This window comes from Thamnophis sirtalis, unplaced genomic scaffold, assembly GCF_051295495.1.
Source record: "Thamnophis sirtalis isolate CommonGarterSnake01/CBP01778 unplaced genomic scaffold, rThaSir2_p1.2 scaffold_6, whole genome shotgun sequence".
Classification (NCBI taxonomy): domain Eukaryota; kingdom Metazoa; phylum Chordata; class Lepidosauria; order Squamata; family Natricidae; genus Thamnophis; species Thamnophis sirtalis.
The window spans coordinates 45,343,146-45,358,862 of record NW_028261386.1 but is presented as its reverse complement, the minus strand read 5'-3'; the positions used below and the strand labels follow the sequence as shown (position 1 = coordinate 45,358,862).

The 15,717-nt window shown below is 37.6% G+C and overlaps 1 protein-coding gene across 4 annotated transcripts; it reads right to left on the bottom strand.

The window, feature by feature from the left end:
- Positions 1-4,088: 4,088 nt before the first annotated feature.
- TATDN3 (TatD DNase domain containing 3) lies at positions 4,089-15,687 on the bottom strand. 4 transcript variants are annotated; one of them, XM_087717764.1, is made up of 12 exons: positions 15,595-15,687; positions 14,757-14,869; positions 14,402-14,434; positions 13,784-13,857; positions 11,142-11,296; positions 10,925-11,009; positions 9,757-9,819; positions 8,801-8,910; positions 7,982-8,037; positions 6,646-6,758; positions 5,865-5,945; positions 4,089-4,318 (listed from the first exon to the last, which is right to left on the bottom strand). In XM_087717764.1, coding segments are annotated over exons 5-12 (663 nt in total). In that variant the 5' UTR covers positions 11,144-11,296; positions 13,784-13,857; positions 14,402-14,434; positions 14,757-14,869; positions 15,595-15,687; the 3' UTR covers positions 4,089-4,165. The 4 variants fall into 4 exon arrangements, with proteins under 4 accessions (XP_087573890.1, XP_087573891.1, XP_013920614.2 ...); XM_087717765.1 differs by lacking the exon at positions 15,595-15,687 and having other exon boundaries at positions 14,757-15,588; XM_014065139.2 differs by lacking the exons at positions 11,142-11,296; positions 14,757-14,869 and having other exon boundaries at positions 15,595-15,681.
- Between the last annotated feature and the right edge of the window lie 30 nt (positions 15,688-15,717).

The window sequence follows — 15,717 nt, the reverse complement described above, 5'->3', positions numbered from 1 at the left end:
GGGAACATTATAGCCTTCAGTCCTGAGTAGTTTACAAGTTTACTAAGGTGTCTCAGTCTGGATAAATTTTTCTTAAGTTATTTAAAGTCTAGCTGCCATAAGCAGAGGGCAGGAGCAGTTTAAACAATGTTCAGATTTTTCCTTCATCAGGTAGAATAGCAATAGCAGTTAGTTAGACTTATATACAGGTGTCTCAAACCCCAATTAGTACAGGAAACTCCCTCCCCCATCCCCAGTAGATACATCTATGGCAGCAGAAATGATCAAGGTGCTAACTCAAACCACAAAGTAGGGTCATGGTTGGTGTGAAAACTCAAAGAGTTTCTGGGAGGAGACACTTTGAAACTTGTATCACCCATTCTTGTGCCTAAAACAAGACAGGCTAGAGAGTAGTGGTGGGTTACGACCGATATGCCCTAGTACGCTCCAGGTACCGTTCCGGTATGGTGCTCCAGAGGGCCCACCCGCCCTCCTTACCGGTATTTGAGGTTTTCGGGGCTTCCGGCATGGAATGTACGGTGCCTGTGCGACGCTCCGAGCAGCTGGAGCATCGCGGAGGCGTCATGGGTGGTAAGTACGCATGACACGTTACGCGCATTCATGTGGTGGACGTCCGGCCATTCATGTGGTGGACGCACCGTACCAGTTGCAATGGGATACGGAACCCACCACTGCTAGAGAGGCAGAGTAAAGCACCATTTCCTGCCTCCCATTCCCCTAATGTTTGCACCAGAGGACATCTGCAACCCAGCTCACATCATTTTTTCAAAAGCCTACTTTATTTGAGCTTACTCTGTCCTCGCTGAGCACAGCTGATATTCGACTAATAGACATTTCAGTGTAATGTAAAAAACGTATGTATTTTTTTAGAGGTATGTACACCATTTAACCACAAGAAAAACTTTTGAACTACATTGAAACAAGTTCAAAGACTTTTCTGGACAGGAATCTCATTCCTTTCAAGTCAAAAATAGCCCTTTGAAGATAAAGTTCTGTTTATTTAAAAACTGTTCTGATGTGATAGCAAAATGTTTCCAGCCTCTCGGATAAATTCCACTAAATGCTTACCGCTACATCTCAGTCTTTTATATCAGTCTTAATGAAATGATTTGAGATGTCACTGAAAGCATAGCTTTTTTTATCCTTAGATACTAGCACAGTCATTGTTTCTTACATCTTACCTTCAAGTGCTTTCACTCTTTCGGAAGCTGAAAATGATCTTAAAAATACTGATTCATTTCCAGGGATCAATATCTCCAAAAGAAGATAAAAAAATATGGAGGGACATTGTTTACATCTGTGGTATCTAAAGCCTAGAGCCACAATTAGGATTGCATATTGAGATACAAACTTGGTGAAGGTTCTGCTGAAAGTTATTTCCCATGTAGTCTCCATATCAGAACTACAGTTCCCTAGAGAAAGGGAATGGTTATGCCCGGGAGGTTTAGATTCTGTGAAAACATAACTCCCATTGTTGGACCATAGTTTAAGCAAGGCAAAAAAAAAAAAGTTCCTGAGAATAAGATAGCTCCAAGTTTAAGAAAATGTCATGTCAGGCAGTCATTCTCAAAACATTTTATCTCCATAAATATTATTTCTTGGAATGCAGAGAAACAAAAGGCATGTGCCCTGGTTAATAGCACAATACTAAGCCAAGAAAATCTTAATAGCAGAAATACAAACATTCTTCACTTGTAATAGCCACCAAATTATTATTGTGCTTTTAAAATGAGAGTCCATAGATCCAACCAAAATAAGCAAAAACCTTATTGGACCTCAAAACCTTAAAAGCTCTTTGAAACTACAATAATAAAGGCTTGTTAAAAATGAGACAAGAAAACATGGTACCACATATATTAAATACTCTAAATATTTAGATTTCTGCATTATTGATGCTCTTGGCTAAAAATGAGAAGTTATAATTCTGTGTATGAACAGTAACAATGTTCCTTATAGAAAGAAAATGCTATTGTCTGAATAACTTGTAGGTTTCTATTTAGGTAAGATACTGTTTCCATGCTTTATCTGCATTGGATCACAAAGCACTGTTTATATGCAGCTATGCACTCAGAGCCTTGGCTGTTGTGGCATCACAGATCAATCTTAATCATTTCTGCTTTTAACATGTCACAAAACCTTATTTCAGCACAAAATCTCTCAAACTGTGAATGGCACAAAAGTTATCTGTATTCTGAAAAATGATTGTGCATGAAAGGTAGGGCACTTGGGCTGGGTCTGTTATACAAAGCAAACTGTGTTTTGTTTGGTTTTCCCTTAAGCACTAGTACTTCTTACAGATTTTGTACATTGAATATAGTCAGATGAATGAGTATTGTTACTTAACAAACAGATTCTAATAGAATACATAAGAGTACTCTAAAGCAGTGTTTCCCAACCTTTGGCAACTTGAAGATGTCCGGACTTCAACTCCCAGAATTCCCCAGCCAGCAAATGCTGGCTGGGGAATTCTGGGAATTGAAGTCCAGACATCTTCAAGTTGCCAAGGTTGGGAAACACTGCTCTAAAGGAACACTCAAATGTTAATTAACAGCTACAGTGCTTCAGAAGTGCTACGTTTTGACAACTTTCAGAAAAGCAGTACTGTACTATATAATCAGAGCAACCTGAAGCTCCTGTAGAAGGCTATTTCATAAAACATGCAATAGAAAAGCGACATCTAGTCTTGGGTCTAATAACATGGCAATGGGAGGCTATCAACAATTTTTCCCACATGTATGCTGGTGACCTACTAAGTCTTATTGATAATTATACATCTTCTATACCAACATATATTGATGTGTGTTGAAATTGCCAACACATATACAGACCAGTGGTGGGTTCTGGATGGAACGGCCCCGGCGTCACCCACATGGACGGGCACTGCACACGCGTGTGCATGCGCGTGTCACACGTGCGATACTTCCGCAAGCCTCTGTGACACTCCAGCTGCTTGGCAGAATGTCGCACAGGCACCATATGTGCCATGCACATGCGCGGAAGTGCCAAAGGCTTAAAGCACAGGTAAGCAGCTCGGGCGGGTGGGTGGGCCCTTCGGAGCACCGTACCGGAACGGTATCCAGTGCTCCGGGCAGGCTCCGATACGCCCGTAGCCGGGCCTACTGCCTGCAACCCACCACTGATACAGATTCAGTCATAGTTTCAACTTGGAAACTCAGCATCCTAGACCAAGATGGATCCAAAAAATTCCTGGAAGAATCCCTAGACACAGTGATAAACCACATTCACACAAAATGAAAAGTTAAGGAAAGAGCAGAGCACATCCTCTCCTTCAGCCGAAATCCAGATAAGCAGGGATTAACACCAGGCACACAAGCAGAAAACAATACTCTAATCAAGCAACTACCAAGGATAAAACCATATCTCCAACAAAATTGGCAGGGCAACATAAATATAAAGGTAAATGTTTCCCCTGTCCAGTCATTTGCAGCTCTAGGGGACAGTGCTCATTTCTGTTTCTTAGCCATGGGAGGCAGTATTGTTGAAGACATTTCTGTGGTCATATGGTCTGCATACACTAAGGCACACAGAATCAGGGGTAGTATTCACTTACCTTCCCTACCACTTCACAAATGTCCACGCATGCGTTCCGCCTTCCATGCATGCGCTTTGCCTAAAAAAAGGGCCTAAATGGGAGCTGAGAGTGGGTGGGCGGGGCTACCTGCAATTTCCGCTACTGGTTTGGCCGAACCGCTCAAAACCAGCAGAATACCACCTCTGCACAGAATGCTGTTAGCTTTCCACCGAAGTGGTATCTATTTCTCTACTTGCATTTGCATGTTTTCAAACTGCTAGGTGGGCAGGAGCTGGGCAAAGTAAAGGGAGGATACCCCATCCATCGCACGACACGTGGGTTTTGAACCCGGGCTGTCAGTTTTCCAGCTAACAAGCTCAGCATCTTTAACTGCTGAGCCATCATGCCTCCAAAGAAACCTACTGTGTATAAACAGGGAGCAAGCTACACTTGTACTGATGATGTTATCTGATTTGGTAATAAAACATCTGCAATCAAACAACCAAGCTTAGCAAGCACCAAGGACTCCACAATTCAACTCTGAGCTACACATATGCTCTTCTGTTAGATATTTTAATATTATACATTTTATGTAATTACACATATTTAAATAATCTGAATTAATCTCAGATACTATAGAATATCATCTAGGAGGAAGTTTTTCAGTTTAGGAAAGACCTTCAGTGAATTCTGTGTTGTTGCATGTAAAACATCTTCCACTGAAATTCCTTTTATTTTAGCAATGTATTCTGCAGCAATGAAGATATTCTTTGGCTCATTTCTCACCTAAAATGCAATTATAAGATTATAAAATGTATTAAAAATTGATAAAGAAAATTACAAAGTTTATAAACATTTATAAAATTAGATAACAGGTTCCTATTTCCTATTTCCTAACGAATTTTGTTGTATTTAAGTACAATGACAATAAAGATTATACTATTGAGCAATTCCTTTCATTTACAACTCATCTGCAAATCTTCTCAGTTCAAACCTAATTCATTGAGTTCTGCAGTAATGCAGGCATGATGAAGGAATGGGTAGATATGATCACTGACAGTTGCTGTCATAAATCTTCACATGAATGGCTCTTGGACCAGCTCTTGGATTATTTGTTTTTGTAACCAAGACAGCAGAGATGTCTAGCAGCATTCAGGGCAACTGGGCAGTCCTCCTAGAATAATGCTACCCACCGTCGCATGAGGGAGGAGATTAGAAAAGGTACTCTAAACTTGGCCTGCCCTACAACAATATCTGGCTAGTTGGAATAAAAGAAGAGATTATGAAATTCTGCTTTTCTCTCAGCAAGTCCTTGTATATCACCATTGTCAGCACCTATGCACCAACTTTCACAAGTTCAAGTGAAGACAAGGAAGTGTTCTACAAGGACCTGGACCAGATTGTCCAAACAACATCCCACTAGTGACAAAGTCATCATTTTGGCCAATTTCAATGCTAAGGTGGCAACAGACAGTGATCATGGGTGTTACATGTGCTTCCAGATATGACTTATGGTCACTCAGTCACACACACTAAGCCCTAGAAAACAGCTACTTGTACGCTCAAGCCACTTTCAACCAAATACTAGGCACAACTGGTTCTTGAGACAGAAGCTGCCAAGTCTGGGTCCAAAGATGACTCAAAGAGTGGAAGGCTTCAGGACCCCTTTTATCTCCCAAAGTCCTTGCTTGTTTTGCTTTGTTGACTGAAAGACTACCAGCTACTCTTGTCTTGTTAATTTATAAGTCTGGTTATTGCTGTTGATGAGATTTGGGGGGCTTCCCCACAAGCTCAGGCTCAATTTCTTTTGTCTGGTTCATATGAAATTTTTCCTTTGTTTCCTTAATGACTTAGTTCCTTCTTAGTTACCTCCCTTAAGGGATGTCCCTTAAGACATGGGGTGGAAAAACAGTCTGCTGCTTCTGAGCACATGTGCCAAGAACAACCTATGCACCACTAACACAATGTTTAGACTTTTGAGCAAGTACAAACTACTTGGATGCATCCCAGGTCCAAACACTAGTAATAGAGTAACATAGGTATAGCCTCAATGTTTGCAGATGTGCAAAGATAATATCACAACCTAGAAACCATTTCCATATTTCCTATGGGTGGTATGCTCAAGCGCTCCATTGGTCAACAAGTTTGGGCAAACAACACCTGCAGTTTATTTCACTGAGATAACCTCCCCCTTTTTTACACTTAAAGAGTCTTTTTAACAGTCATTTAGTCTGTCATTTTAACAGACTTTAACTGATAAAATAAATTCTACTGTTACACTGTGTATGTTATTGCTGAACTTGACAAGATAGAATCATTGATGGGTCCTCACCTGTTTCTCAGGACCTAGGGCAGGGGAGTCAGTTTCCAAGCAAATGCTTTCTAGAGGTAGCTGTTTCACAAGTTTCTGCTTCTTAAAGGAAATCACAGAAAGGAATCAACATCTATAGCTTTTAAGCTGAAAAGGCAAACTTTTGAACAAAAGACGGTTAATCAGTTGATAATTTCCACATAAACAATTGAAATATGCACCTTGCCAAAAGCTGAATACTTTGTCTTTATATACATACACAGTCCAAATAATTTTTATTCCCTATTTCGGTATATTCAAATTTTAAAAAAATGAAAAAGTCCAAGATCCATTGAGAAACCTTGCTTCTTTTGTTTAAGCAATGAATAGAATAGAATGAATGAGCCAGAAGGGACCTTGGAGTCCCTTCAAGCAGGAGAACCTATACTATTTCACTGAACTGAATACTTTACTTGATTAACAACTGACAATTAATTTGATGTACTGTAAATGTAAAAGACATCAGGCTAGAGACCAGACTATGAGTTCTAATCCTATCTTTGAGATGGGGCTAACTGGATAATTTTGGCCAGTCACTTGCTCTCAGCCGTAGGGAAAAAAAAGAAATGAAAGTTACTTCTAAAACTGTTGTCAAGAAAACTAGGAACTTGCTTAGGTAGGTGCCAGGAATCAAGATTCAGTTAGACCTTTTTTAACCTGTCCTGGAATGTATTTATAAATATGCTTATGTGTATTTAGGTTTGTATTACATAATGCCATGAATAAAGAACTTTTGTTCAAGATTTTGCTCCTTGAGCCTTACCTGTTCACTTCTTACAATTGAAGGAGGGATAGAGAAAAAATATCCAGCCTTCACTCCTTCCATTGCTACAGATGGTTTGCCATCAAATGCATGAAGCAACACTTTCTCAGCACCTGAGTATTCCAATAGACAGGAAAGAAGTCACATTACCAGTAGAATTACAGTGTCAGACCCTAACATAAGCAGCCAAATACACACAAAGAAAGTTGGTGTGTATCAAAACCCATATTATGCAACAGAGGCAGATTAATGCCCTCTTGTAGAGTGAGCCACAGTGGCACAGTGGTTAGAGTGCAGTACTGCAGGCTCCTTCTGCTAATCACCAGCTGCCAACAGTTTGACAGATCGAATCTCACCACGCTCAAGGTTAACACAGCCTTCCATCCTTCCGAAAGGGGTAAAATGAGGACCTAGATTGTTGGGGTCAATATGCTGACTCTATAAACTGCTTAGAGAGGACTGTAAAGCACTGTGAAGCGCTATATATGTCTAAGTACTATTGCTATTACCTTTTCATATATTCATTTTATATTTTTGTATCATATTGTTTATGCAGTTGTTTCTAACAGGCTAGGAATTTTTTGCAAAAATCACACAAAGGCAAAAATAAATATGCATTAAATTTGGGGAATCAATTTGCAAAAAATACTTTATATCATATGATCCTTATTGAAGTGCTGTTTAATTTTGGAATAAATATTATATTCATTAGAATAGTTAGGAAATTTTAGACTTTGGGCTCCATGACATTATATCCCTCCAGCACTTAGTCTGCATAATATACTACACAGGTGTCAAACTCGCCGCATCACATTGCTGTCACATGATGTTTTCCCCTTCACAGAGCTGGGGTGGCCGTGGCCTGCGCATGTTGCATCCTGCCTGCGGGCCACAAGTTTGAAACCCCTGATATATTACATGATTTATTACATAATGTGGTAAGCTAGCCCCTAAATAAACACATTTATTTCAAAATGTGGCAAATGTGACAAGATTTGGGGATTTTCCTGTTTCTTTTGCAAAATAGGGCCCTGGATTTCATCACAAATTCTGCCAATAAGCAAATCTTGCTAAAATGTAATGCTCCAGATTTGAAAATGCCTCAGATTTTCAAATGTCTGTGCTTTTTCCAATAATAACGCATGGTTTTGAAAATTGCAGTGAAAGCAGATGAGTTAGCAACTACTAAGGGATATATTCCTCATATTTCTGATATAACATCTAAAGAAGAAAAGTTGACTTAGACTCCCATGGAGATGAAACCCGATATCAGGGGCACACATATTTTAACAAGTAACCTAAACAAACTTAAACCATTAAGTAAAATAAATGATACCTTGTTCCTTTAAGAGGTTAATCGTTGGCCTTCCAGCTGAGCGGGAATGAACATTTCTAGAATAAATAAAAAGAACAGAAACTCAGCAAGAGATTTTGGCAAAACTAGCATGATTTTCAGGGTCAGATAAACCAGCTATATACTGTATATGACTGAGATTGCAGCAGTCTAGGCTTTTGGATTTCAGCTAGATATTTTAATTTACTGTTAATTTGTAGCAGGACTTAAGTATAGGATAATTATTAAAGTTCTAATAAATATCATAATATTAAAAAATAAACATTTGGGGATGAGTCTGTTCTTTATTATAGCATCTTATTTATTTGTATAGCCATCCATTTCACATGAGTGCCATATGAAAAGGGTACCATAGTCAATTCACTCGTTTTTAGATCTAGAGTTCTCTATCTACTCCTCATAGTAACAAGGAAGAGTGAGCTTAGAATCCCTTCCGTGAAACAATTCCATGTAACATGCATGCACCTTCTCTTCTATGGCACTTCCACTATGGAACATCATTCCCACTCTGAGGTTTTCTAAAATCTACATATGATGTCTTGCTGAATTGCTAATTATACAAAATTGGAGGGTATGATACAGAATAATAAAAATTTGAAAACATTTGAAATCACTATACGACTATTATACAATAATGCAATTTGATGCATTATAATTACAGTACATGAATTAACCATAGGATCTATGCAAAATGCAATCAGATTTTTAGAATAATAAGTTCATTTAAAGAAACTAAGGATCGCAAAGAGACTAATTCTATAAATTATAATAATAGCTATATTTTTGCAACAAGTGGCTTACAAAGGTAAGTCAAGTTGTTTTGCCAGTTGAATTTGTTTTATCAAGACTTGTCGTTGCCCTTCCTTCTGTTCATCACTGCTGGCAAATCTGGGAGTAAAATCCAAACCAATCTATAGAAAGAGAAGAAAAAAAAGATGGGTTGTGATTGTGAGACAAAAACTAGAGGACATGTTGTGCTCCTGGAAGAAAGAGAAGGATCTATATCTATCAAATAATAATAATAATTATTATTATTTATGAAACACTTGCAATCTTTAATCATTTATTCAGGAATGTAAATAGTTTATGAAGCTTACTTCAAAAGATGACTATTCTGTGAGATCAAAAGCAACAAAAACATGCTTGTTATTTAAAGATAATTTCCAACATGGAAAATATTGATTACATGGAAAATATTTCCTAGATATATTGCAAATACTATGCAATCCATACGTATCCATACATATTGTCATTTATGATAAGTGCCATAGATATGTAATGAGGATGTAACATATTTATTTTAAATGATTTCTGTATTTGAACTGCTCAAAATATATAAATGAATATGTATTTTCACAGATATAAATACTTCAGCAATTGCACAGTTTCCAAAATATACACAATTACACACCCAGGAAATATACAGGGATGTTTTTGTCATGGCATACTGTACATTGATATCTTATTTTCCATTCTATCTGTACAATTCTGTGTGAGTCCATTTACATATACTATAAGCCATTTTATTCAATAGGATTTAATTCCAGATAAGTGTACTGCAAAAATGAAATCTAAAGTTATGTAATGTGTAAACACCACAGGCTGAGTTGCAGTGTTGTGTCCTAGAAACCTTTATCTAGACACAAATTTTATTCAACTCTTTGGGGCTTAATTCTAAGTGATACACACTGCTTTTGGCAGAGGAAAAAATATATATGAAAAAGATAAATTAATAAAAATGTTATGATGATACTTGCCTCCCCAATGGCCAGCAAATGATCCTGATACAGTTCAATGAGTGGGAATGCTTCTTCTAGATCCTGCAAAAAGATTTAACAATATGAAATGAATATTAAAGTAAATGTACATATTTGTTTCTGCTCATTTAGTTTCACATCTCTCTTGATTTCTCTTCTATTTATTCATTTATCTATCAAATTTCTACACTGCCCATCTCACCTAAGTGACTCTTGGCAGTTTAAAATAAAAACATCAGTAGTATAAAATCATAGTTAAAAAACAGAAGTCCATGCTTCTTAAAGGTTGAAAGCACTGCTACATTGAATATTTTAATCTACATTAAAACTTTGAATTGTTCATGGAACCAAAAGGTAGCTGGAGCTAAGGTGTATCTTGCCTTATAAAGGTTGAATTTTACTTTCAAATATATGTGAGGATTTACCTCTAATCAACCAAGTTCACAAAGATTTCTTCCTGGCACACTATAGGAGACTCCTATCTAAATACCAAGCTACATGCCTTAGTACTCATATACTATACTTTTAATGGAAAACATTGCTTCTTCCTTTGTTCTCTTTATAAAAATATTGATATAAGATGTGCCCCATTGCTTCTACAAGAAGAGTCTTAGAACTATACTTTCAATCTTGAAATTCTAAACTTTCATTAATAAGTATTCTTAACAAGACTTGTAATAAGCAAATTTCTCTCATAAAACTGATCTAAATAAATCAATAAGGGGTGTTTTAATTGTATGTTTTTATGTAGGTATCTACTGTAGATATTTTTTTATTTATGTGTTTAGTCTTTTGTGATGGTAACTATGAATATATGCCTTATTCATATATCCATACGAGGGAATTTCTTTTTGTCTAGTATTTAGATTTCACTTACTTCATTTATTTATTAGATTTTTTTGCCATCCATCTCACTCATACAGTGACTCAATTAAACCAAACTGATTTTAGAAATGTTGATGATTTTTAATAAGTTGTTCCATTCTCAAATTCATTTATCTGTGATCTTAGGCACGTTTTTACTCACTGAACTTTATTCGGTACTTGTAAGATTAAAGAACTACTGACTACAGTTTAATAAAGACTGAAAAATCTATAACAAATCAAGACACAGTATAGACTTTAATAATGTATAGAATTTGAAAGTTGTAATTTTATCTTATGTCACCTTTAAAGTAACACTGCGTTCACATCCACCTGGAATACTTTGAACTGGATGGATGCCCAAGCACGGAAAAATAAATCCTGGATACCTAGACATAAGCATTTGTTAAGGCGTGGCATAAGTCAGGTGCACATTATACTGAATCACTAAAATTACTGTCAAATAAATCAATACTTATTTCAGATAAAAAGTAAATTAGTTTTCTGTTCCTAATTCTTACATTTTCAATGCATTCCTTGTCTGAGTACCACTCGAAAACAATTGCAACTTTATTTGTTTTGTGCCAAAGAATATCAATCTAGGCAGGAGTGTACTGATAAATGTTTAAGAATTGATTCTGCTACCTCCGTTGTTGCTGTTGTGCCTCACTGCTAGCTGAAAAAACAGATGATCGGCACATTAGGCATCGTGGCTCAACTCTACTCTCAAACAAAACACAAAATTCCAGAAAATTTTAAAGGTGGCTCTTGCAAGCCAGTTCCAGCACACCACTGAGTTAAAGTATCTCAAGTTTCATGCAGCATATATTGAATAATTGATGAAGGAAAAAGCATGATGCCAGATTAACCAACCAGAAGAACCTGCTGAGCCGTAAAATACAAATGAATGCTGACTCAGATACTGAGATAGATGGAAAGTACAAGTATTTGATAACATCTAGAAAAAAATAACTTGTTAATATGCACAGGCTTAGATCCCTTCATACAACTCAAAGAAAGCCACCGTATTAATTCTCATTTTCCCACCTTCTGATCTCATTAACACAGATATTGTCATATCCCAATCAAGTACTGATCAAATGTACAGTGGGGCAAAAAAGTATTTAGTCAGCCACCAATTGTGCAGGTTTTCCCACTTAAAAAGATGAGAGGGGCCTGTAATTGACATCATAGGTAGACCTCAACTATGAGAGACAAAATGAGAAAACAAATCCAGACAATCACATTGTCTGATTTGGAAAGAATTTTTTTGCAAATTATGGTGGAAAATAAGTATTTGGTCACCTACAAACAAGCAAGATTTCTGGCTCTCATAGACCTGTAACTTCTTTAAGATGCTCCTCTGTCCTCCATTCATTACCTGTATTAATGGCACCTGTTTGAACTTGTTAGCAGTATAAAAGACACCTGTCCACAACCTCAAACAGTCACACTCCAAACTCCACTATGGTGAAGACCAAAGAGCTGTCGAAGGACACCAGAAACAAAATTGTAGACCTGCAGCAGGCTGGGAAGACTGAATCTGCAATAGGCAACGAGCTTGGTGTGAAGAAATCAACTGTGGGAGCAATAATTAGAAAATGGAAGACATACAAGACCACTGATAATTTCCCTCGATCTAGGGCTTCATGCAAGATCTCACCCCGTGGGGTCAAAATGATCACAAGAACAGTGAGCAAAAATCCCACAACCACACGAGGGCACCTAGTGAATGACCTGCAGAGAACTGGGACCAACGTAACAAAGGCTACCCTCAGTAACACACTACGCCGCCAGGGACTCAAATCCTGCAGTGCCAAACGTGTCCCCCTGCTTAAGCCAGTAATGTCCGGGCCCATCTGAAGTTTGCTAGAGAGCATTTGCATGATCCAGAAGAGGATTGGGAGAATGTCATATGGTCAGATGAAACCAAAGTAGAACTGTTTGATAGAAACACAATTCGTTGTGTTTGGAGGAGAGAGAATGATAAGTTGCATCCAAAGAACACCATACCTATTGTGAAGCACGGGGGTGACAACATCATGCTTTGGGGCTGTTTCTCTGCAAAGGGACCAGGACAACTGATCCGTGTACAGGAAAGCATGAATAGGGCCATGTATCGTGAGATTTTGAGTGCAAACCTCCTTCCATCAGCAAGGGTATTAAAGATGAAACGTGGCTGGGTCTTCCAGCATGACAATGATCCCAAACACACCACCCAGGCAACGAAGGAGTGGCTTTGTAAGAAGCATTTCAAGGTCCTGGAGTGGCCTAGCAAGTCTCCAGATCTCAACCCCATAGAAAAACTTTGGAGGGAGTTGAAAGTCCGTGTTGCCCAGTGACAGCCCCCAAACATCACTGCTCTAGAGGAGATCTGCATGGAGGAATGGGCCAACATACTAGCAGCAGTGTGTGCCAACCTTGTGAAAACTTACAGAAAACATTTGACCTCTGTCATTGCCAACAAAGGATATATAACAAAGTATTGAGATGAACTTTTGATATTGACCAAATACTTATTTTCCACCATAATTTGCAAAAAAATTCTTTCCAAATCAGACAATGTGATTGTCTGGATTTGTTTTCTCATTTTGTCTCTCATAATTGAGGTCTAACTATGATGTCAATTACAGGCCTCTCTCATCTTTTTAAGTGGGAGAACTTGCACAATTGGTGGCTGACTAAATACTTTTTTGCCCCACTGTATATTGCAATTTGCATAAATCTATAAAAAAAGGTTGCACTTCTTTCACTTATAGGCTTATCTTTTACTTTCAGAACCGTAACAAACCAATTTATCCCTCAGTGGAACTGAGTGCTAGTCTCCAATGTTAAATGAATTATTGGGAAGTTCTCCTGCACATGATATCAAATTACTCCCAGTTGTTAAAATTGCATTGTAAAATACTGCGGGTGAATCCAATATTCCAAAAGAAATACTCCAAAAATTCAATGCATTTTTAACATTTTCTCTGAACACAGTTATTTATTGAACAACAGCATAGCTCAATTTAAATTTGAAACTAAAAGAAGCACGACAAAAGTGCAAATGAGATGTTTATTCCAAAAGCCTGTTAAATGGATATAACTAACTGTTTAATTCTTTAAATCCTAAATTGTAACTATTTTCATCCCATTAAGTACAGACTGGAAACATTAGTACCTTTCTGAAAGTTGAATAATTTTTGTGAAATCTCCAGAATGTTCAGCAACTACTACCAGGGCCAAAACTTTAGACTGAAACAGAAAATAAATTAGATAGAATTAAAAGCAGTAAATCACAAAACTATTCCAAAGTAAATCTATCCCAAAATATTATTCCCACATTTAAATGACTTGTTCCTAAAGTAATCTGTGTACAGAAAGTTTACAAAAGGAAAGTTCTGCATCTCATATTATTTCTATGGCAATTCTGACTGTCTCACAAAACCTGTATATAGAACTGCAGGTTCATTCTGCTGAAAAGAAAAGAGTTGAGGAAAGGAGATGGAGAAGCATTTCCTTTCTGAGACTTCCTTAAACCATAAGTTAGGGTCCAGTTCCAATTTTGGTCATTTGCCTCATGCTTCAACAGTTTTCACCCATGCACTCCTTTTGTCAATGTTCAAAAAAGGCCTTCCAACACTTGGGAGTTCTCAGGATAGAATCATAGAAGTATAGGGCTGGAAGAAACCTTGGACGTCTTCTAGTCCACCCCCCTTCCCAAGGCAGAAAACCTTCTTGCATCCATTCTTTCTAGGGTTTGATAAAGGGAAAATAACAAGTGAAAAATACTACAAACCTTTTTGGCTTCTTCCAATACACTTTCAATGTCCTGGAAAAGGTTAAAATGTTATTATACTGGCAGATCACTGTGTTTAAGCATAGCATATTTGCCACGGCCATGGTTCAGCATGCTTTTCTTTCTACCTATAAAGAGTAGTGCTGTCTAATCCACACACCCCCCCCCGATTTTTATTATGAAGAGATAAAAGATACAAATCTTAATACAGAAAATACATTAAAAAGAATAAATATTGTAAAAACACTCCCCAAAAGGAGAAAAAAGGAAATATAATACAGGTAGTCCTCAACTTACAATAGTTTATTTAGTGACCATTGAAAGTTACAATGACATTGAAAAAAGTCACACTTACGACCTTTGCAGCATCCCCATGGTAACATGATAAACATTCAGATGCTTGGCAAGTGGCTCATATTTATGACGGTTGCAGTGTCCTGGGGTCATGTGATCAGCTTTTGTGACTTTCTGACAAGTAAAATCAATGGGGAATCCAGATTCACTTAACAACCATGTTACTTAACAAATGCAATGATTCCATTAACAACTGTGCAAAGAAAAGTCGTAAAATGAGGCAAACTCACTTAACAAATGTTTCACCTAGCAACATAATTTTTGGGCTCAATTGTGGTCATGTCGAGGACTACCTGTAGACTCTTTTCTTTGGTATTGAAAAGTAGATTGACCTCTTCCAATATGTTGACTACTGTGTCTTTATCCAGATATGCTGGCATAGTTTGGCTAGAACTTTTATAGATTCTTCTTCTGTTGCTTTCAGTATCCATTTAGAAGTGCTTCAGATTTCTGCAGCCTTATCAGCCCTAAGTAGAATCAGGAAGATATGCCTCCATAGTATAACCAGAGGAACCACAAATGTTTGCAATCTTTGGGGAAATCCTTGGTGTATTCTCCCCTGATAGGACCAACATATATATTTTCAGATTCACCTAATAATCATTTTCGTTTTAAATTGCAAGCTGCCCAGTCATTGACTGAATAAATAAATAAATGTCACACGGCAAGTTCGAGCAGACGTTGCCATGTCAAAGTAGTAACCTAAATCATTCCTAATCTTTACATAACAGTATTTCCAGATGAAGAAAGCTCGCAATTCCTTTGCAAAGATTTAAGATGACTAAATAAGAGTAAGGATTCTGGTGTTTCTTTTCCCCCTTTCATCCAAACCCACTTACCCTTTGAAATTCGGGTGCCGCGAGATGGCAGTGACAATCCACCGCTCCCATCCTGGCACTCAGAACTGCAGCTGTCCCAGTTGCTGTTTCTACCCGGACCTATTTCTGGATTCCACCGTCGTG